Genomic DNA, 23570 nt, shown 5'->3' with positions numbered 1-23570 from the left:
TGGCCTGCTAAGGGGTGGACGTATCCTTCTTATGATTCTCAGTCTAGGGGTAGATCTAGACGTGGTAGGGGCAGAGCTCAGAGTTCTTTCAGGACTAGAACAGGGAGTTCACCTGCACAATCTTCGGGTGAGGGCAGGGGCCAGTCCTTTCGTAAACAGGCCCAATGACCTACTTTTTCAGCTGCCAGATCCTTCTTGCCTGGCAGCACCTTTGGGAGGAAGGTTAGCACTCTTCAAGGAAAATTGGATGTTGATTACCCAAGACAAATGGGTATTGGATATTATACACCAGGATTACAAGTTTTATTTCCATACCTTGCCTCCTTTCAAAGGCATGCCGGACGTTCCTCCTCAGCAAAGACTAGAGGCTCACAAACAAATTTCTCTACTACTTCAAATAGGGGCCATACAACCGGTCCCTCTGCCAGAAGTGGGCCTAGGATTTTATTCTCGCCTGTTTCTAGTACCAAAGAAAGGAAACACGTGGAGACCAATTTTGGATTTATCTATCCTCAACACATATCTGGACATTCCCAAGTTCAAAATGTTGACGTTACAACAGCTTTTACCTCTGCTGGGCAAAGATCACTGGATGGTGACTCTGGATCTCAAGGAGGCTTACCTTCATGTTCCTATCAGGCCCAGTTGCAGGAAGTATCTGCGCGGGCTGGGACTTCACATTATCAGTTCTCTGCATTGCCCTTTGGCTTATCCACTGCCCAGAGTGTTCACGAAGGTTCTGGCTCCAGTGGTAGCTTTCTTCAGGCTAAGAGGAATACAGATCTATCCTTATTTGGACGATTGCCTGATTCTGGCCCAAGAAAAGGACGAACTTCTTCATCATTTACAGTATGTGATGGCAGTGTTAAGATGCCTGGGGTATTCTGTGAGCGAAATAAAGTCCAGTCTAGTACCCTCTCAGGACATGTGCTTTCTGGGTGTGAGACTGAATACAGCATCCCAGATGGCCTTTTGACCCCGGACAAACAAAAGAATCTTTCTCTTTACTTCCACCAGTTGTCTCGTCAGTCCAGGCTGACTGCAAGGACAGTCCTTCAAGCCTTGGGGTTCATGGCATCTTGTATTCTGGTACTTCCCAATGCCAAACTGCATATGAGGAAGCTACAATGGTATCTCAAGAATGTATGGACACAGCACTGCCAAGATTTGGACACTGTCATTCAGATAATACCTTGCATTCAAAAGGAATTTTTGTGGTGGGCTCAGGAATGTCACCTAAACAAGGGACTCTCTGTGACCCGGCCAGAGGCGAGTCAGATTTTAACGACAGATGCCTCAGACAAAGCTTGGGGAGCTCATCTAAATGGAAAATGGGTACAAGACACGTGGCCTGCCAGACTTCAACATCTACATATCAACTTGAAGGAGATGTTAGCAGTCCAATTTGCATTGATAGCTTTCAATGATTTACTTCTTCCAGGGCAGGTGTTGATTCAAACAGACAACACAACTGTCATGTGGTACATCAACAAGCAAGGGGAACGATTCTTATCCTCTATGCAGACAAGCAATGATTTTGTGGGAGACTGCTCTCAGTTTACAGCTAAATCTTCAGGCAAGGTTTCTGCCAGGAGCACAGAACTCCTTAGCAGATGTGTTGAGCAGACAAATTATGGATCCCCACGAGTGGAAATTGGATCCTCATGTATTTCAGAAATTGACAGTGTTATGGGGAACTCCAGACATAGATCTGTTCGCTTCTCCACTAAATTACCAGCTGCCAAAGTTTTGCACAAAAGGTTTCATCCCACAGCTTGGAAAGTGGATGCTCTCTCATTCAATTGGAGCAATCTTCACGTGTATGCCTTTCCACCTCTGCCTCTCCTCCCAAAGGTACTGCTGAAGGTCAGACAGGACAAGCCAAACATGATTTTAATAGCTCCAGATTGGCCTCGACAGCACTGGTACCCATTACTGAGAAGTCTGGTACAGGAGCCTCCATGGCCTTTGCCTTCGATTCCTCACCTGCTGTCTCAGGAGAACAGTCATTTACTCAATGTCAAACTTCATTCTCTACATCTGACAGCCTGGCATATTCTGTTTTAAACCCTGAGGGTCACAGCTTCCACAACAAGTTTTGAATGTTATTTTGGAGGCCAGAAGGCCTAGTACAAGGAAAGTTTACGCAGATAAATGGAGGAGATTTTTATTTTGGAGTACAGCAAAGGACTTTGATGTTTCTAAACCTAATTTAAGTGTTGCTCTTCAATACCTTACTGAGTTATTGGACAAAGGTTTGTCCTTCTCCTCTATAAAGGTTCATGCTGCAGCAATTTCTGCTCACTATGACTGTGACCCACCATTATTTTCTCAGCCTTTGTTTAAGCAATTCCTTAGAGGGGCAAAGAATATAAGACCCCGTAGAGCTCCTACTCCTGCTTGGGATCTCAATTTTGTGTTGGAGAAACTCACTCTACAACCTTTTGAGCCTGCAGCATCGGCAGAGTTGAAATATTTATCATGGAAGACTGCTTTTTGTTGGCCATTACCTCTGAAGGGTTTCTGAATTACAGGCCCTTATGGCAGTTGAGCCTTTCTTAATTTTCCACAAGGATAGGGTGTCTTTGCACTAACCCTTCTTTTATGCCTAAAGTGGTTTCTAGTGTGGCTTTAAACCAAACTATTCATTTGCCTACTTTTTATGCAAACCCCCAAAATAAAGGGGAAAGGATTTTGCACACTTTGGATATACACAGACAGTTGCGATATTATTTGAGCAGAACTAAAGGGTTCAGGCAGTCTCAGCAGTTGTTTGTTTCTTTTGCTTTGGGTTCTCAGGGCAAACCTGTTTCAAAACAAACTATTTCTAAGTGGATTGGTTTTTGTATTGCTTTCTGTTATTCCCATCATGGTAAAGAGATTCCAGCTGGGATTAGGTCTCATTCCACTAGGGCTACTGCCACTTCTACAGCTTTTTTAAGGGGGGTGGCTATTAAAGATATTTTGGAAGCAGCTACTTGGAGTTCAGTGCATACTTTCTCTAAGCATTACCACCTTCCACTTTACTCTAAATCTAGGGCTGGATTTGCCACTGCAATTTTACAGGGCATGTTGGCAGCTCCTAATGCTTTATAGTTTTGCCATCCTCCCTTACCTCTGCTTTGGGATTCTACCCATATGTAAGGACTGCAGCAATGTGAGATGAAGAACATAGTACAGTTTTGTACCTACCATAAATGTAGATGTTCAAGATCCACATTGCTGCAGTCCACCCTCCCTCCTTCCCTCTGTTGTTGAAGGTGGTGGTGTGGTTTGTGTTGTACATATTGTAAATATGGTTAGTGCAGGTGGTTGGTTAGGTTTTGCTGGTTTTTGGCTTTGGCCTTTCTTGTTAGGGCCTTCTGACATCTGGGGCAAGAAAAGACTGAGGAAATGACGTCGGTCATGCGCTTTTGTACCCTGACGTCCTGATGTCAGTTTTAAGCGCCTTGACCAACGTCAGCCTAATACTTTGGTATTCGGGCCGACCGAGGACAGCGGACTACCCATATGTAAGGACTGCAGCAATGTGGATCTTCGAACATCTACATTTATGGTAGGTACAAAACTGTACTTTTTAGGATGGTAATGAATTGGCAGACTTCAAAAATTCCCTATAGAGTACTCTGTCAGAAATATTGGGTGAGGAAATGGGAGTAAGTACAAAGTGTTTTTTTTTAGCTGGGATGCAAGATCTGAAATGCCTAGACAGAGTAAGACCTTGCTAAGCTTAATTCTGGTGACGGCCAAAAAAGCAGTTACTAGAAAATAGAAATCAGTCTGAAAACCAACTGTATTTGAAGTACTGAATATTGTAAGCAAGATAAAAATAACTGGAAGTGGGGTCTTTAGAAAATGGTAGAGCAAATTACAGAGAAAAAAATGGAAATTGTGGGAACAATCCATGCAGAATAATATTTTGAAGCAGGAGTGAGATATAAGGGAGGGCAGGAGTTGAGCAGTTTATTTAATGTTGGATTCATGATAGTTATACAAAAAAAGCATGTATTGTGCAGTGTTTTAACTAGGCATATGTTAATATGGTTTGTTTTCTTTTATATAAATGTATGTTTGCCAATGTATTAAGTGATAATTCAATAAAGGTGTTCAAAGAAGGTTATTAAAAACTGTTTAAGATCTTCCTTTGCTAGCAATGTAAAGTAACAAATGATGTGCCATTTTCTTTATCACACCTAACTCTGTCCCATGATGATCAGTGAAGTGTACAGCACTCTTATTTAAGTATTTCATGAAACTTTCTCTAAGGCAGTGGGCAACATCATCAAACTCAGTCAAGCATATAGCTTCCGAGAGGTGATTTGTGGTGATTGTCCAGCCTCTAGATTAATTGGTGTATTTAAGGTACAAGCAAGAATTTTTGCAAACCTTATTAGAAAGAAGTGTGTAAAAATTCTTTGAAGGTAGCATTCTTGTGGAACAGATCACTGCTAAATCCAATTACATTTCAGCCACTTGGGCTAACCAAGTGTTGGACAGTTTATTGACAAAATCAGTGAGGGATTTTTTAGGACCATCTCAAGGGCAGTTAGTGGTCTGCTTACTGACTAATGTCAAGAGTTTGAATAACAAACTGGCTAAACTGGAAGTTCAAATAGCAGACGATTCTTTAGTTATTTTGTTTATCATAGAGACCCAGTTTAGTCAAAAAATTAAATCAATATCTACTTCTGGCTTTAAAGGACATCATTTAACCAGAGTACATAAGAGTTGGTGGTATATTAATATGTGTGAACAATAGGTACAATTCATCATTAGCACACCTTGATATGCTTTCTGAATTTTTAGCAGTTGCCATAGAAGTTGACTCATGAAGACAAAATGTAACATTATTCTGTAGACTTTTTGACATCTCTCCTTATTCAGACCTCACACAACATAATTAAATTGGTAATGTTTACTAATAAGTTTGATGTTATTGTTGGTGACTTTAGCACTCTAAAATTGATTGGTCTGCACCTACATCATCATCCAAAACTATAAATAACTTAATTGAGCAGACTTTATATAATGGTTATTCACAAATAGTGAGGGAAAGTACTAGGGGTGATAATATTTTGGCTTTGGTGTGAATAAATAAACTGAAAACTTTGTCTTGTCACACAGGGCCTCATGTTTATCTGTGTGTATTATTGAGGTTTCTCCCAACACACATTGGGCCCAATTTCAAGAGACCTGCTGTCAGGATAAATGACCACTTACGCTGAGAACAGGCTCAGAGCAGGTCTTTTGGAATCTGGCCCCTGGAGTAAGCCTGTTTATACACAGGTCTTACATCGAAGTAAGTCATTTACATGAAGAGCATATCTTTCGGAATCAGGGCAGACTTACATTGAGAACAACTCTTTTGGGATGTGGCCCATTATATGAGCAAATCTGATGAGAAGTTCTATTACTCCAATTTTGTCGCAGTCGGTTCTGAAATAAGTGCCTATTTGCGTTAACTATACGGGATAGCTGATTAAGCAATAGGACTTTATTGACAGCTTGATACATTGATTTGTGTATGTAATGCTGCCAGAGTTAGCAATAACTGTCAACCTTGGTGGAGCAGTAGGCTTTCACATTTTAAGGGCAGAGTGAAAAGACTTTTAGGATAATAAGCAAAAGTCTAATAGAGTAAAAACTCGTTCTCAAACTTACTTAGTAAAGTGTGATCTGAGTATAAAGTAAAATTGGCAATAAGTGCTCCTGAAGATCATATAGCCTTGTTTAAGCATTTGAGTTCGTTTGGGAAGGATGAATTATCTGGAGTCTGCATAAAACTCTGTGACAATTTCATTACTGATCTTAAGGATCAGGTTAAGATTTTGGCAAAGGGCTCTTTGATAGATTGTATGTCAACAATTCTGTTAATCTAAACTCCGTTATCCTCAATGGTACTTGCCCAGTAATATGGGATGTTGATATAAGGACATTATTAAACATCAAGTCTAGCTCTGCTGCTGGTCCAGACAGTCTAAACAATTTTTTTCCTGCAGAAAATAGCAGAGGTACTATTGTCATCCTTAACCTACATGTTTCAGAGGCCTTTTTTCCCTCCGGGGTCCATTGCAAACCAGCCGGACAACATATCCATGGTGTGGTACATCAACAAGCAAGAGGGAACCAGATCCTACCCACTATGTCTAGAAGCAATGAAAGTTTGGCAGTGGGTGATTTCTACCTACCATTTTCTAGTCACAGCGCAGATTCTGGGGGAGTCCAACATTCTAACAGGGAGATTCATCAGAACTGTACTGATGCCTCACGAGTGGTCTCTGAACCAGTCAATGGCAAACATGATCTTCCACAAGTGGGGTCAACTTTGCAGCGACCTTTTTGCCTCTCCCCTCGACAACAAATGCAGCAAGTTCTTTGCCCTGATCCCTTCTCAGGGTCAAGCCCCCGAGAGATGCTCTAGTCCATGCTTGGCCTCCTGGTCTACTTTATGTATTTCTGCCTTTACCCCTGATTTCCAAATTCCTTTAGAAAGCTCATCGGTTGAACAGCAAAGTAATCCTCATTGCTCCTTACTAGCCTTGCCAGATTTGATTCACCTTTCTGTGGTCTCATCTACTTTATCTTCCATGGACTCTGGAACCTCTTCTAGATCTGTTGTCCCACCCCTTGGGACAGACTCAACCAAACCTTCAAGTTTTAAAATTGACTGCATGGTTTCTCCCATTCCACTGTTAGCTAGACATTCCAGGCTTTCATCATCAGTACAACATATCATAAGCTGACAAAGCGTCTACTAGGAAGATATATAATAGAAAATGGAAAAAGGTTCTCTATTTGGGCTCAGCAGAAGTTGATAGATCCTTTTATGGCTTCTGTTCTTGTGATTTTAGACTTCCTGGCCTTTCTCTTTCAGAACAGAGCCAGCTATTCCATGGTGAAGGTTCAATTGGCAGCTATTTTGCTTTTCCATACTGGGGAAAACTCTGCTACCCTAGCTTCATGCAAACTATGTAAGATTTTTGTCAGGGGCACCTTTTTACTCTGTCCTGCAATCAAAGATCCAGCCTCTCCTTAGGATCTTACTTTAAATTTACAAGCCTTGGTTCTTCCTCCCTTTGATCCAGCAGCTGAAGAGGATCTGAAGTTTCTGTCCTGGAAAACTACCTTTTTGGTTGCTATTGCATCAGCGAAAAGAGTTTATGAGCTCCAAGCTCTCTCTTCTTAACCTCCTTATTTGATCTTCCATAAGGATAGAGTTTCCTCATGGACCGATCCATCCTTTGTAGCTAAAGTGGTCACAGAAGACAGTATCAATCAGTCCATTCATCTTTCTGTTTTCTTCCCCAATTTCCAGAATAAGGGAGAATACACACTGCATCTTCTGGTTGTTCATAGGCAATTATGTTTTTATCTGGACAGGGCAAAACCTTTCAGAAAATCTGAACAACTGTTTATATCTTTTTCAGACATGAGCAGTTACTAAACCTACTCTGGCCAGATGGCTGCGAGATTGCATCTACTTTGTCTATTCATCAAAAGGTATGCCCTTGCCAGGGCATGTCAAAGCTCATTCAACGAGATCTATGGCAACATCTCAAACCTTTTCCTTGAGAATGTCAATTGATGATATCTGTGCAACTACCTCTTGGTCAAGATCTCATATCTTTATTTCTCATTACAAACTAGACATCATTTTGAGGAATAGAGCTGCATGTGAGACTATAGTAGTTTGAAATATCCTTCCGTAAAGGCCACCTTTGGTTCTGTGTAGATGGGGCTATCCCACAGGTCAAGGAATGAATGAAAATGACTACATCAGATAAAGAAGTTGTGTTCTTACCATAACATTCCATCTGTTGTCTATTTTCATTCTTCCTTGACCTCCCCACCTTCCTTCCCCCTCGCCCCTTTTCCATGTAGATCTGACAGAGTTGGTGTCTCTCAGGAACTGTAGTTCCTGTAGTCCCTGGGTTGAGCTCCTGAACCTGTTTTTCTTCATCTGTATCTATATAGATATCTTAGTTGTATAAATTTTTAGCAAACTCGATCTGAGGTATTTTGGGGGAAGGAGGCATTATGGGATGGAGAGGAGGAGCTTGAGCATTAAATCTTGAGCTTGGAAAGCGGCAGAGTCAGATCCAAAGTCAGATCCGAAACCCACAAGTTGAGGAAGAATGAAAATAGACTTCACAGATGGAATGTTATGGTAAGAACATAGCTTTTTTTTTTTTATTATCCTTCCTTACTAACACCAGAAACCAACATTTTAGATGTTATTATTTACCTTCCCCCTGAATCTGTGTCATGCAGACCATCACTGCAGTAGACAACATTGTTTGTTGAACTACTGTTCAGTAAACAGTGTTGCCAGCAGTATGCCAGGGTAATCCTATGGCTAGGCTTGTAAAGGCCCCAGGGCCATTAGCCTAGCACACCCCTATGAACCTATTGTATTAAGTATGAAAAATCTGTTTCACAACGATTTACATTACTAAACCCTAAAATTGAGTATGGATCACTTTGTTCATCTTGTCTAGCTGTGTCACCAGCTGTGCAGCAAACAGTTGGACCGCACTGTGTCCCTTCATTATTCTAATGTTGCATTACAGTAATGTGTTAATGTCATACCAACCTATATTAACTTACCTTGTTTCCTTCAAAGTCTACTCTGTGTCCTTTCTTATTATTCAGTAACACCTTGTTTCTTTCCTCTGTATAGCCCAATCATCTGTTCTAATAGTCTTCTATAATGTATGCTATTGTCATCCTTTCTTTTTTAATTGTAATGAATGCTTTTTTACTAAATGTGCATTATTAATCACTTGTATTCATATGCATTTTCGGGCGGCCACGGTGGTGCAGCGGTTAGCGTTGCCGCCTCACAGCAAGAGGTTCTCTGGTTCGATCCGGTTTCCTCCCACATCCCAAAGACATGCTGTAGGTGGATTGGACACTCTAAAACTGGCCCTAGGTGTGTGTGTGTGTGTGTGTGTGTGTGTGTGTGTGCCTTCTGTGGAAGGTTGAGCACCCGGCTGGCAACTCAACACTATAAAACTCCACTGCCAATCATGAGCTGTGGCGACCCCTAACCGGGAATAAGCCGAAGAAGAAGAAGATTCATATACATTTTCATAAGTTATATTTTCATATTGTAATTACTTTGCTCAAGTCATTGCTGAAAGGGGCCTTCAGACCACTTCACCTACCTACTTAATAAATGACAAAATAAATAAAAAAAATAAAATAAATATGAACCTCTCTGTTTACCAGCATAGGAACTGGCAAGCTAGGTGGCATATTTTTCATTCCACCCCTTTGACATTCTGACCATCATTGAAGTGCACAGCAGTATTACTGAAATATGACATAGAATATGAATATTGCATTGTTTTGGAACTGTGTATGCAAATAACTCTGAAAATCTAAATGAAAGTGTAACCGGAATAGAGAAGGCCTCTGTATTGTTGTCCTGTCAAGCAAGCTCTTTGACATGCTGGCTTTCACTGAAGTATATCCCACTGTGTTAGGAAAGTATTCCAATAAATATGCAAGTAATTCATAACTTCCTAACTCCTTTGACCAGTATCACAAATTACCAGATTTGCTGTGAAAGTGTTTATTTGGGTCCGTATTAGAACAACGAAAATGCAATATATAGAACGGCTGAAAAGTCGAATATTCTGTACCTCGAGATCGGTTTTGTGAGATCTTGTTACAGTGAAGCTCGGAAATTTTGCCCTTTCCTCACAGTAGTGCAATCTCAGAGTTGATATATATAATTAGCAGGGGTCACAGCCCCCCACAAAACCGATTTCAAGGTCCAGAATATTCGACTTTTCAGCCATTCAATATATTGCATTTTCGTTGTTCTAATAGGGACCCATTTATTTCATCCAAATTATGCAAATTACTGTATTATTTGAAATATGATATAGAATATGGAGTCCAGACTGGTTTATTAAATCTCTTGCTCACTGTCCTTTGTGACATGCTGACCTTCTCTTAAATGCATATTACTTTATTTTGGAAATATTGCTGTACATAACAAAATAATGCCAGCTGTGTATCGCAGTGCATAATAAAATAATGCAGGATGTCTTAAGTCTGTACAGAAATAAATGCTAACATCTCCATTGACTACTATTAGACAGTGATAAAGTACATTTGATTTATAGGTTCATAGGTATTTACTAGGCTAACAACCACAAGGGCCTTTTTAAGCCTAGCCATGCATCCCAAATCTCTGACAAGTTCTGATACCCTTGATAAGTGTAAACATGGGCCTGGGAGATGAATCATTTACAGGTTACCTGTTTGCATTAGAGATGTAGCTTCCAAACCAGGAATGAATTTCTGGTTTCCCATCCGGTTGTCCAAGTTACACTTTGAATTGGGTTAGGGAGGAACTCTGCTTCACATGGATGGAGAGCCTGTTCCATAGACTTGGTAATCTCTGATACATACCTGTCTCTCCAGCAGGTTCTATTTATATCACAGGCAAGGTTTAAGTCTTTAGAACAAGTAATTCTCATACTGTTTGTTTTGTGGATATGCCAGAGGTCCATCAGAGTGGGGTCTGACAGTGCCCTGTATGCCAGGCATAGATCTCCCCTCAAAAGCCTGTAGGAGACAGAATACAGGCATACGGCCTTGAAGCAGTCTGCATAGGACATATTACTTGCATCCTGTATTCTTTTAGTGAGGAACCTCTGTGGACGTTCCAGTTGTTGAATATGCCTGGTTAGGTACATACCAAAGGAGGGCATTGTACTGAATGATAGGTCTGATGAATGTCAAATACAGTGGAAAAATTACTTCCTTGGACTTAGAATGCCATACCTTTGTTTATAAGTTGTTCAGCATAGAATAATTTCCTCACCACTGAAGACACGCGATGATAAAAGGCTAGATTATTATCTGTGTGTGTCCCTAAGTGCCTGACTACTGGGTCAACTCTAAGGGGTGTGTTGTCAATATGATAGTTACCAGGGATGGATGACTTCCCAAAGGATACTGTTATGCATTTCTTGGCATTTAGTTTTGGTCCATGGCTCTGACACCAGTTGTTTGTCTGTGTCAGCCCCTCCTGGAGAACATTTGTGTCAGTGTGAGATTCAGTGACAGCTTAATTTAATTAATCATCTGCAAATTTAGTCAGCCAGAGACCACATTGACATTTGCCTTGACTTGAGAAATGTAAAAAAAGAAAAAGGATGGACTTATTCCTGAGGGACTACACTTGTGAATGGCCTCTTTGTAGAAGTGGACTCCCCAATTCAAGCTTCCTGTGTCTTGTCTTGTGAGCCAGTTGGCTATCCACCGGGTGACATACGGGTTTGTACCTAACCTTTTCAGTTTGTCAACAATGACCAAATGGGGTGTTGTGTCAAATGCCTTGGCCAGGTCAAGGTAGGCAGTGTGAACAATTTTGCCCTCATCCATTGCCTTGATGACCTTCTCAAAGAAGTCCGTTAGGTTGAGTAGGCATGATCTTCCCTTGACAAAACCAAACTGGGTTGGTTCCAGTGTCTGGAGGTTTACTATCTCTCAATTAATAATCTCCATGATAATTCTTTCCATGGCTTTACATATAAGACTAGTGAGACTTGCAGGTCTGTAGTTTCCACGGTCTGCAGATGGCCCACCTTTGTGCAGAGGAGTGACTGTTGCCTTTCTTAATTCATGAGACATGAATCCTGTTTGAAGGCTACAGTTAAATAGTAATTCCAGAAGGCCTTATAGGTCATGTTTCATGCTATTTAGAAGGCATCCTGAGATATTGTCTGGGCCTGTTGGTGCAGTGTTCTTGGTCTTAGAGAGAGCATTAAGGACCTGATCCCTAGTGATAGTAGGGGAAGTTATATTTGATGATATTTCCTGAGAAAGGTTGAGGGGGGGAGAGAGGAGTAAAGTTGGAGCTGAGTTGGAGCTGAATTTATCAGCCAGGAGGTTTGTTTTATCTTCTGGCTCAGTATAGATGGCTCTATTTACAATGAGTTCTGCGCACAATTGTGTATTGCCTGTGAGGTTGCAGACATAGCTGAAAAATGCTTTGTGGTCGTCCTTGGCCTGGGAGGCAAAACTTACCTCAAATTTGGCTTTGGTAGACTTTATTTGCCTGGTTAGATTGAGAGTGGTTCTATCCTGCTGGGTGCTACACCTCCTGATTTTTGCCATGATTTTCCTCTTCTTGTTATAAATCCGATTGATTTTGTCATTCCCCCAGGATGGCTTGTTTTTTGAGTTAGTTCTGTACTTTTTCTTAGTGGGTACAGCTGCATCTGTGCAGCTATTAACATGCTTATACAGGGTTCCTGTGAACAGTTCTGCAAATACAGAATTGTTCTCAGGGTTTATAGGGGCTTGAAATTTTGCCAGGTTCTCACTTAATAGCAGGTTAGCATTAGAATAGTTCCTGAATATTCCCGGTTTAACTGGGGGTCCAGGTTTTATTTTTACTTCAAAGGCCCTGGCCTACTACTAAGCAACATACTGCAAGGACTCCCTATATCACACTGTGTATGAATTATTCTACCCTGGGTACTCCCTCCCTGCCTATATACTCAAAAGGAAGATCAACTGTTTTAACCCAGAAGAACTCCCTGAATGTTTGCCTGCTAGCCCTGGCCTACTACTAAGCAACATACTGCAAGGACTCCCTATATCACACTGTGTATGAATGTATGTAGCCAAAGAAATTACCTCTGTACTCATTGTTTAGCTACTATTATTACCCATTTTTGTGCTTGTATGCCCTACTGAGAGTGCGTTCCTTAAAGCAGCCTACCATGGACCATTCACTACAGCCCCCCCCTCCTATCACTATACCCTTTTAACCACTTAGTTCCACCTAAGGCCTTTATATCGCTTCTTACCTTTATCCTTTATTACCACTTTCTACTACCACTAGGTGGCAGCACCCTATCACTACATACTTAGAAAGAAATTAGTTCTTTAGTGGCTTCTGCACCCAACGGTGGCTATACTTTCCATTTCTTTTAACAAATATACATACTCCCTACCTTTTTTTTACTTCCACTCTCTCCTTGCTACATCTCAAACTCTCTCTTTCCCACCTTGTTAACCTCATTTCTGTGTTCCCATATAGCATACAATACCTACCCACCTACCTTCTTTATTGATTCCTGTTGCTGATACTTTTTTCTCTGATCCTCTATCTTGGATTGTTCCAACCCGCTCCATTCGCCCTGCGGGCTCACTCCGCTCCCCTAACCTACCCCCAAATCTCACCCACCCCCAGTGCATCTACACTTATACTCACCTAACCACTCCTACTTCCTCCCTACCTATTACACCCCTCCCCTTTCCCTACCACTCCTACTTCCTCTTTATCTATAATACCTCTCCCCTTTCATCACCATCTTCTACACCCCTATAATCCACCTCCTCACACCTCCCTTCATATTTAACAACACAGTATATATTTCTAATCCCTTCTCCCAACACTACATATTCTACTTTAGCTAAGCCTCAACATGCTTACAAAACTTCTGTCATTCTCAATCCAGCTATTACTACTTCTGAGCCTTACTTATATCCACTACCTTTCCCAGCCCAACACCACAAATCACACACTATTACTTCACACAACCAGCTCACTCCCTTCAACTCACTTACACTCATTTGTCTCAATCTCCTCTGGACTATATCCCATTAATACCCATCTATTTTTTCACTACAAACTAACCTCTACTTATAAACTCTCTAGCCCCTCTTTAACCTTCAATATCTACTCAAACCTGAAAATATACAATATACAAACAAGGCAATCCAAACATCTCATCAGCATAATCCAACACCTAACAACCATACTTCTATCTGGAGATATACACCCTAACTCAGGCTCAAACACCACTTCTCCTACATCTAAATCCATCCTATTTGCTTCTCTAAATGCCCAAAGAATAGTTAACAAAATCCCCAATCTCCATGCCTGGCTTCTCAACAACAAACCTGACATCTTAGCTATTTCTGAAACATGGTTAAAACCTCATATAAAAGATATTGAAATAGTGCCACCAAACTACTCTATCGTCAGAAAAGACAGGGCCCACAAGAAGGGTGGTGGGGTAGCTCTTCTCTACTCATCCACCCTTTCCATTACTCCCTATAACAAACCCATTCCTCACTTCTCCAATGCAGAATTAGTACTAGCTCTATTTCAGTTAAATAAACACAAACAAATTTGCATAGCCTCACTTTACATCCCCCCTGGAGATAAATACCTCTGTACTTGAGGATATCCTATCCTGGCTTTCTACCAATATCAGTAATGAAACCATTCTCATGGGCGACACAAATATCAATTGGTCTTTCATTAATTCTCCTACACGCCCCCTAAACATCAACCTATATAAGTACTCTCAGCTAATCAACCTCACTACCAGGCCGTCTAAAGACTTCTCCAGTGGCAGTACCCTAGACTGGATATCTGTCTCTCACCCCCACTACTACACTGATAGTGGAACTCTTCCTGACTCCCTCAGTGACCACCTTCCCATTTTCACTAGACGACTTCCATCTCCATTACATATAACTCATAATTGCATCAGCACTCGGAACCTTAAAAACTTCAACCCAATAACCTTCTCAGACTCCCTCAAATCAATAAATTGGAACCCCCTAAAAACCCTACCCCTGGACAATGCTGTTGCACACTTCAATACAACTTTCCTTAAACTACTGGATAGTTTTGCCCCCATAAAAACCAAAAGAATACGAAGCAACAACGCCCCCTGGCTAACAAAAAACAAACTAACTGCCATGCGACTTAGAGACAAAACCTGGGCGCACAGTACCAAAGAAGCAAAACTCCATCCACCCTTAATGAATTCAAAACACTCCGCAATACCGTTAAAAAACTTATCACAGCAGATCGACAGAATTACTTCTCCTTACTCCAAAACAACCACAAAAGCAATCCTCAGAAATTCTGGAAAGGCATCACTACCCTCCTAAAACCTGGCTCAGCAGAAAACCCAAGCCCAGACCCAAATGCATTAGATATAGATCTGGCTACCCAATTCAACTCTTTTTTCATAGACTCTATTTCCAAACTAACCTCATCCTTCTCTAATAACACCTCACCCCCTACTTCTGCATTCCCCCTCTTGTCATCCCCTTCATCTCCAATCTCTCAACTCCCACCATTCTCCGTAAAACCCATTCCTACTTCTACCATAAGAAAACTCCTGCAAAAGCTAAAACCATGCATCAATGCCCCCGATAACATTCCCTCATCCTTCCTCAGCATAGCTGCCGAAGCCATTGCCTTCCCCATCAGCATCCTAATCAATCGTTCTATCCCAGAAGGGCTTGTACCCAAACTCTGGAAAAGGGCATTCATCATTCCCCTGCACAAAGGAGGCAATAATAACAATATTACTAACTTTCATCCCATTACCATCCTCTCTCCTATATCAAAACTTCTAGAGAAATGTATTCATTTCCAACTCCTTCCCTATCTCTTAGATAATAACTTACTAACTCCCACACAACACGGATTCAGACCCGGCCACAGCACCATGACTGCCCTCCTTTCCTTCCTGGAAACTGTAAATAAAGCCAGAGATTCTGGCCCTACTGTAGCTACGCTCTTTCTTGGCCTCTCTAAGGCCTTTGATACCATCTCTCTCAACCGTCTCCTAACTAAACTATCTAACCTAAACCCTATCCCATTCCTCTCTCAATTGGTTCACCAGCTATCTCTCCAACAGGCAACAAGCTGTCAATGGAAAAAAGCCATCTCTTCTTTCCTTAACACACCCACTGGTGTCCCCCAAGGTTCCATTTTGGGTCCTGTCCTTTTTAATATATTCATAAATGATTTCTTCCACTCAATTCCTCATGCTAAACTTATTCAATATGCAGATGATTCCACAATTATCTGTTCAGCCACATCCATCCCTGCTCTCTTAAAACTGACTCAAGATGCCTTTTCTACCACAGAACAGTGGATGATGGACAATCATCTAGCACTCAATGCATCAAAAACCAAACTTATGGTATTTACCTCCTCAAAAACCAACACCATTGATAGAAAACTATTTTCCATCACTAGCCAGAAAAACACACCTCTTGAACTGGTATCTGAAACCAAACTACTAGGAGTCCAGATTGATGACCAGCTTAAATTCAATAACCACCTACAACTAAACATAAAAAAAAAACACCAAAAACTTGGCATGCTCTACCGACACAATCGATTCATCACTGCATCTACTAAGCTCACTCTTGCTACTACATTTCTCATCCCTTCCCTCCTTTATGGTGCCCCTCTGCTAACAAACCTACAGTCCTCTCTCAAAACAAAACTGTCCTCTTGTTATAATAAAATTGCCAAATTTGCAACTAGCCACAAATCATCTACCCATCACTGTGTATCTCTCCACAAACTTAACTGGCTAGAGCTTCCCAACCATCTCTCCTATACTCAGCTTACTTTTGCTCATAAACTAATTTTTCATCCCTCCCTCTGTCCCTCTCTCAGCTCTACCTTTAAAATGCACCTGCCACAAAGACTCCTAAGATCTAATAACCAAAACCTAATAGAACTGTACAAACCCCGTCACTCTCCAGGACAAAACCTCCTGTCCTTTGCCCTGGCACGCCTATGGAACTCCCATCCTCCCTCCATCCGTATCACCACCAACCTCCCTGCTTTTAAAAAATCACTGCACTCACATCTAACATCCTCATGGGAATGCTCCTGCTCCCATCCCGCCTAGCCTATTCTTCGCTTCCTATGGGCAGCTTTACCATATATTACCAGACACCAAATAATAAGCCAACTGTAATGACATCTTATAATTGTTTTATTCTACTATTTCACTCAAGAAACTATATATTTACTGCAGCAATGCTTTGTTTTTCTACAAAATGTAACCTTAACATTTTTATTATACATGCTTAAATCTTAGGTTTTTCTACTAAATGAAAAAAAATTCCTTTGTAAATGCTTAATCTTTGTTCTGTCTTGAACCCACAAATTACCACAATTTTAAACTGCTGTAATCTTTTTTGTTACCAATGTTTTAAAGCTTTGTCTTTAACCTACAACTGATTGAAATTGTAAACTGCTGTAATCTTTTTGTCACCTTTGTTTTTGAGCTTTTCTCCCCAGGACTCCATAGAAAACAGGTTCTTATTGGCCCAATGGACTATCCTGGTAAACCAACTGCAAATAAAATAAATAAAGGAGACCATTTTGTGGTCTGACCTTACCAGGGAAGGCATTACAGTAGGTGGTGTGCAGCACTCTCCCATATTAGTGAGGACCAGATCCAGTATGATTGCACCCCTGGTTGGTGTATTGACTATCTGGTCCAGGGAGTTTGTGTTTACAAAATCCAGGAATCTCTGTGGATGTACATTTGATGTCGTATAGGATTCCCAGTTAATAGTGGGGTAATTAGTCACCCATGAATATAGTATTGGCTTTGGATGGTTAGTGTTTCTAATAAGTTTAAACACATGGTCTGGCTTTCTTTGGTCATAGGGGGATCTATAGCTTGCAAGGAAGTGGTATTGGATTTTACCTATAGTGATTTGAACATGGAGCAGATCAATTGCATTGTCCTGTTCGACCACCCTTGAAGTATATTTATTTTTGATGTAAATAGAAACACCTCCACCTTTTAGGGCCCTGCCTGTGAAGTAGCTGGTCTAAATGTGTGGAAGGCATTATAACCTTGCACTGTTGGTGTGCTCTCTGGGGCTTTAAACCACATATCAGAGACTGCACAGACATCAGCATTCTCTAGGGTAGAGAGAGAAGGTAAAATGCTGTTCAGTGCTAGGCTCATACAAGCCTGAGGCACACATTCCGAGAGCTCTTTGATGTCTCTCTTCATATAGTCTAGAGAGGTATGTCTCAGGTCATTTACTCCCACATGGACTATGACCAAGTCATATTGATAATTGTGGTACAATGACATGAGTGCATGCATAATGTGGCAGATCCCAGCCACTGATAAGCTACCGTAACTTTCTCCTTACATTAACATTGCAATCAGATATGATGACTAGTAGTTTGAACATGAAAAAATATTACATTTTCATATGTTTATAGATCACATGTGTTACTATATCTAAAACTAGATGGTAATACAACTTTCTGTTTTGTTTTAGGCATTGTTGAGGGAGAAACAGAAAGAAGAAGAAGTAGAAAAAATTAAGGAAGCTATCTCTCAATTAATACAAGATGCTGCTGTCAGAACAAGAAAAGAGGTTAGTATATGTATTATGTTTGTTAGCAAATGTTGGAAAACTGAAATAGTTTTCATTAAAATGGTGAAGAAGTAATCATAATCGCAAACACTATAGACTACTTAAGCTCAGAACGTTTACTTTTAGCATTGCACACTGACCTTCAGTAGGCCATCATGAGCATTTTCCTTGAAGGCTTATTTCATTTGAGAACTAAGTATCTGATAACAGAAGCCTTCTGCACTGAGTAGCATTTGGTATTTCCTCTTTTGATGCACCCGACACAGAATATTTCTGAATTTTCCCTCTTATGTTTTGGATCATTCATACCTTTTGCCAGTACATACAATTATCTTGCTCTTCAGACTGGGACTGGGACAGTATGTCCAGCCCTTGCACTATTCATTTTTTTTTTCTAATGCTTCCACACTTTGGATCACATACCTTTTGTTCATCATGGAAAGGTGAAACCTTCCAGGCTTTCCCATGGCCACCAGATTAGATGAAAAGTAAACACCCATGCTGACAATTGTTTCTGTTGTGTGTAAAGGTGGCACATTGTGAAGAATCACCATAGATGCCTGAATTTTCAGTCTCATCACCCACAGATAAAGAGGAAGATAAAGTGCGTGGCTTATGTCAGCTGTGTCAAGATGGTTACCAGTGCAGGGACTGACATAAGTTTCCTTCTTTTGATCCTAAATTGGTGGCAAAGCAAAAGTGTGAAGGATAGGGAGTCAGAATCCAGATATTGATCACATTCTCCTCCTCCTGCTCCATCTCCTCTGAGTTGAAGGTTCCTCTTTACTATTGATTAGTAAAGCTCACACCTGTCATCAGTCACTTAGTACAACTCCAGCAAGAACAGTATTGGAGAGGTACAGTTTAGGGTGTCCACATGCATTTACCTACGTTACTATGTCGGGAGTATCCCTCATGGCTGGCCTGCTCACCTTGAATACTTTTTTTAAATGACTTGGAGTGTGCTTGGCATTTGTTCTTAGGACTCAGTGAGTCTTCTTCCCAGGCCTGCTTCTGAGCTGTTCAGGCCTCACTAACCAGCTGACCTAGGTAAATAATCCTCCCATAAGTCCCTTCTGTGTCATGTGGGGCAAACACTGGACAAGTGGCAATTGTTAATTGTCAAGGGGAGACTGTGCTTTCATGGGGCATACCTTTAGGGACCTTAGGCTGACACCAGTGCTAGGCTCCCATGCAGACCTCTCCAGAGAGATTATCATTTCTTACATGTACTACCGCAAGTGCTGGGGCCCTGTTGCCTGGCACTCTGGATGAGATCAGGCAGCCTATTGCTGAAGTTAAGGTTATGGAACCCGGAAATACTTTGCTTTGAGATTGGCAAGTATAACATGACCTGCCTTCCCTAAACCTCCACACCTGATAATTCTTACTTTCAGACTGACAAACTCCATTATCGACTGGCCTGCAGCATCGTTTCCTTCCTTCCCTCCAGAAAGCATTAACTAGCATGCAGACAAGATGAAGAAGGAGGAGGAGCGATATACAGTCCTTCCTATGGAGCCTATCTATAAAGATATTTACGTAGTTTGGAAACGTCTGGATTCTGCTCCTTTTAGTTTCAGAAAAGTTGATGCCAATCTGCAAGGCCCGGAGAAAGCAGACTGGCTTTCATTCCAAGCATCCTAGAGTAAACTTAATAATTTTGGTCTAGTGGAAGTACCAGTGATTATAGCATGTTTCTGCCTTATTGTCTGAATATAAGTCCAAAGCTTTGGACAGAGTTGACAAGATTATGTTTTCCTTTGCTACACTGAGACTTAGGTCTGTCTCTCCTTTCAGGGTTCTGATCCTTCTTAGTTGATCAGGCATTGGAGAATCTGGCAGACCCTTACTTCTGAAATCAATGAGAGAAAATTTACTGATGTGGCTTCTGCTATAGAAGAGACTGCTGTGTTAGAAAGGCGAACTTCTTACTTTTTTTTCCTATTATTGTTTCTTAGCTTTTTTCATTTTATTTTTCGTATATTGTTTCTTATACTTTTTGTGTTTGATTGAAATAGTTATTTTTAGTGCAGTTTGTTAAACTATTATAATCCCGTATTAGAAGAGAATAAAGCTGTGTCTCTTTGCAAGTCAAAGAATTTAAAAGGGGATTAAAAAATTCAAAGGTTTTCAAAAGTAAGCTCAATGAAACAGCGCCTTTCGTACAACAGACTGTGATGCGAGAAAAAAATTCCCAGCCTTTTCGTGGTATATTCTTAAATTCAGTGCCTATTGAGTTGTCCACCCCTTATGTTACAGTCTTGGCATAATGGTTAAGGTGTTTACCTCATATTCAAAACGTACATGGATTAAGTCTCACTAAGGGGAAATTGCCTAGGCTTAAAATGGTCCCTATAGGCAGCTAGCCTATTACTTATCTATGAACAAGATCACATACAAGAGTAGCCAACATCCAACTCTGGTAGACTTCCTCCTAATAAGGAAAGGGCATTGGGGGAGAATCAGCATTTGCAAAATCATCCCCACTTAAACAGTTTGTACACAGCTGCAAGTAGTGGTCAGAGAAAACTCTAACATCAACAAAGACTAAGCTGAAGACCTGGAAGTTGACTGGAGAGAAAGCACAGAAATTTAAGGAAATCCTTAAGACTAGCATCTCTGGAATAAGAGGAAATAGGCTGAGTTGAAGAAGAATGGAAGTGCCTCAAAATAGCATGTGTGAAGACTGTATAACAGATCTGCAACTGAGCCATGTATGGATATGGAAAACTGGTGGTGGAAGTCCAGGAAGTCATCAAAGAAAAAGTGGAAGTTAGGAAAGGTGGACCAGACTAAGAAGGGAATACTGGTTGGCTAACAAAGAGACTGAGAGCATTTGCCATAGCAACAAACAAGCCATTAGAGGCATTTTACCAACTTCTGGAAAGTGACTCAGCAAATAGCACAAAGAAACTCCTAGGGAAAGAAATGGCTATTCCAACCCCCCAAAAAAAAACATTAAACACTTCCAAACACATGCACACATACCCTAACCCTAATTATACCCCCCCAAAAAAACAGTAAACAACTAAATACACATATGCACATAACCCAACCATACTTCTAACGAAAAAAAAAAAAACAGTAAACATTTTAAAACATATGCACTTACCTTAACCTGCACTCTAACCCTAAGGTCAGTAACTCTTGCACATTTACATAAACAGTTCCAAACACATACACACTTATAACCCTAATCCTACCCCCCCAAAACAAAAATAAACAGCTGAAAACACATACACACGTAACTCAACCGTACATCTAATGCAAAATAAAAAACAGTAAACACTTTCATACATATGCACTTACCTTTACCCGCACCCTAACCCTAAGTTCAGTAACTGTTGCACAGTCACACTTGGGAGCTATACCGCACAAGGGACCACACTACATTTCAGAACAGGCAAAGCAACGAAGCGGTCAAGCGACTTCTTTCCCAGGGAAAGAATTCACTGAACAGCCACTTCGCTGTTTTGCCTGTTCGCCCTACATGTGTCGACGAAAACGCATTCGACAAAACGCGTTTTTGTCGTTCTAATAGGAACCCCTTATATAAAGGTCTTCCGTGTACCAACCCTGGAAAGTACAGACCTATTACTCTTATTAGTATTTGCAAGGCTGTGGAACATATTCTAGCTGAACCAGTAAACATTTATAAGTGATCTTGTTTCCCCTAGAAGCATACCGGCTTGGCTTTGTAAAAGGCAGATCATGCCTGATTAACCGGGGTGAGTTTTTTGAAAGGGTTACTGAGGCTGCAGATAAAGGGCATACAGGCCACACTGCTTTTCTGAACCATGCCAAGACCTTTGACACTATCCCCCTTGCTGAGATTATTGACAAAGTCTCTCAACTCAACATTACCTCATACATAGCTTACTGGATTAGTAATGGTCTATCTGATAGAACCCACATCATTAAGGTTGGGGTGTCTGCTGCAGACAGAATGTCACTAGTGATATCCCACTGGGCTGTATTCTGGGTCCCCTCCTCTTTGATCTGTACTTCAGCAATGTAAAAGCTGATTTCAAAGAGCTATGCTTGATCAAGTCTTCTGATTATTGCAAACTGAGGGGGTGGTTATCAAATCTCACTCTGATGCACAAATTCTCCAGCAAGGGCTGGACCAAAAAATGCTCAGTGTATTAATCATGGGCTTACCCACAACACCAAGAAGTGCAGCATAGTTTTCTTTGGTAAATCTAATATCACAACTGCTTACCATACAGACAACATTCAACTTAAGTTTGACATAGTCTTCATGGACTTGGTTATTTATGTTGATAACAGACTCTTCTTTGACCACCACATCTTCATGGTGGTTAGTAAATCCTTCTGCCTTGCACAACTTATCCTTTGTGGTATTTCATCAAGGTCCAAAGAAGTTATAGTCCCACCTTATTCATCCCTTATTAAGCCCATTGTTGAATATAATGACTGTTTGCTATCTGCCTTTCTAATCACCTAAACCAACTTGAGAGATCTCAACATTTCCTCACCAAAAAGATCTCAGGTCTCTGTACCTTTAGCTACTCTGACAGACTAAAAGCCCGGTCCCTTCACTGAATATCATACAGACTTCTGAAGGGTAATCTCTGCTTAGCCTTCCATACTGTGAACAAACAAGCATTCCGTGAACTTCTTCACCTAAATAGAACCAGTGGTAAAGCAAACATCCATTCTAGAGATCTAAACCTGTACTGGCACATTAACAACATCAAATGGTGTGACAGATACCAAACCCAATGAATATTCCATTTCTGGAATAGACTGCTTTACTTATCAAGCAGAGCACTTCCTTTGCAATCTTTCTGGCTGACTGATTGCAAATTTTCACCAGGGATTTGTGGGGAAACTCTTCTTAATGAGGGGCATTGTTAGTCTCCCACTGGGTGATATGGCTGCTGAGTTTTTCAGTGGTCTACTTTTGTTGTAAGAACAAGTAAAAACCTGTGAGCCTCTGAAACCCTTACCATAGCTTCTGTAGTGGAACTCCATGTGGCCTATTGTAAATTTGACAGTACTGGTACAATGGCTTTGCAAAAGGCACAGGAGCATTCCTGCACTGGATGGTGTGGTGTAGGCTGTTATTTCATACAAATCAAATCAGGCTGTGGTTCTCGAATGCCACCATCCAACATGATCTGTTTGGTCAACCTTTCAAGGATGCTTCAAAGGGAAGGCAGGACTTGACCAGTGTTGAGGATCTCATTTACATATCTCCAGCTTCAAGTCCCATTTACTTGAAAGATCATTTTAAATGGTACTTGTGGTGAAATGAAGAGCAAACCCCCATTCTCCCCACATTGGGGCTTCACCCCTGCACTCCTTTGCTTAATATAACATGGTCTGAGGTC

General features: G+C 41.0%; 1 protein-coding gene across 1 annotated transcript in view; it reads left to right on the top strand.

Annotated features, from left to right (window-relative positions):
• Positions 1 to 23570, top strand: part of SCLT1 (sodium channel and clathrin linker 1) — a 780532-nt gene that overhangs the window by 203809 nt on the left and 553153 nt on the right. The window contains exon 7 of the mRNA XM_044065718.1: positions 18112 to 18210. Coding sequence (XP_043921653.1) covers positions 18112 to 18210 — 99 coding nt within the window. The remainder of the gene's footprint in view (positions 1 to 18111; positions 18211 to 23570) is intronic.

The sequence above is a fragment of the Protopterus annectens genome, chromosome 3.part0, assembly GCF_019279795.1.
Source record: "Protopterus annectens isolate FY-2018-M chromosome 3.part0, PAN1.0, whole genome shotgun sequence".
Classification (NCBI taxonomy): Eukaryota; Metazoa; Chordata; order Ceratodontiformes; family Protopteridae; genus Protopterus; species Protopterus annectens.
This window is presented reverse-complemented; position numbering and strand designations above follow the sequence as displayed.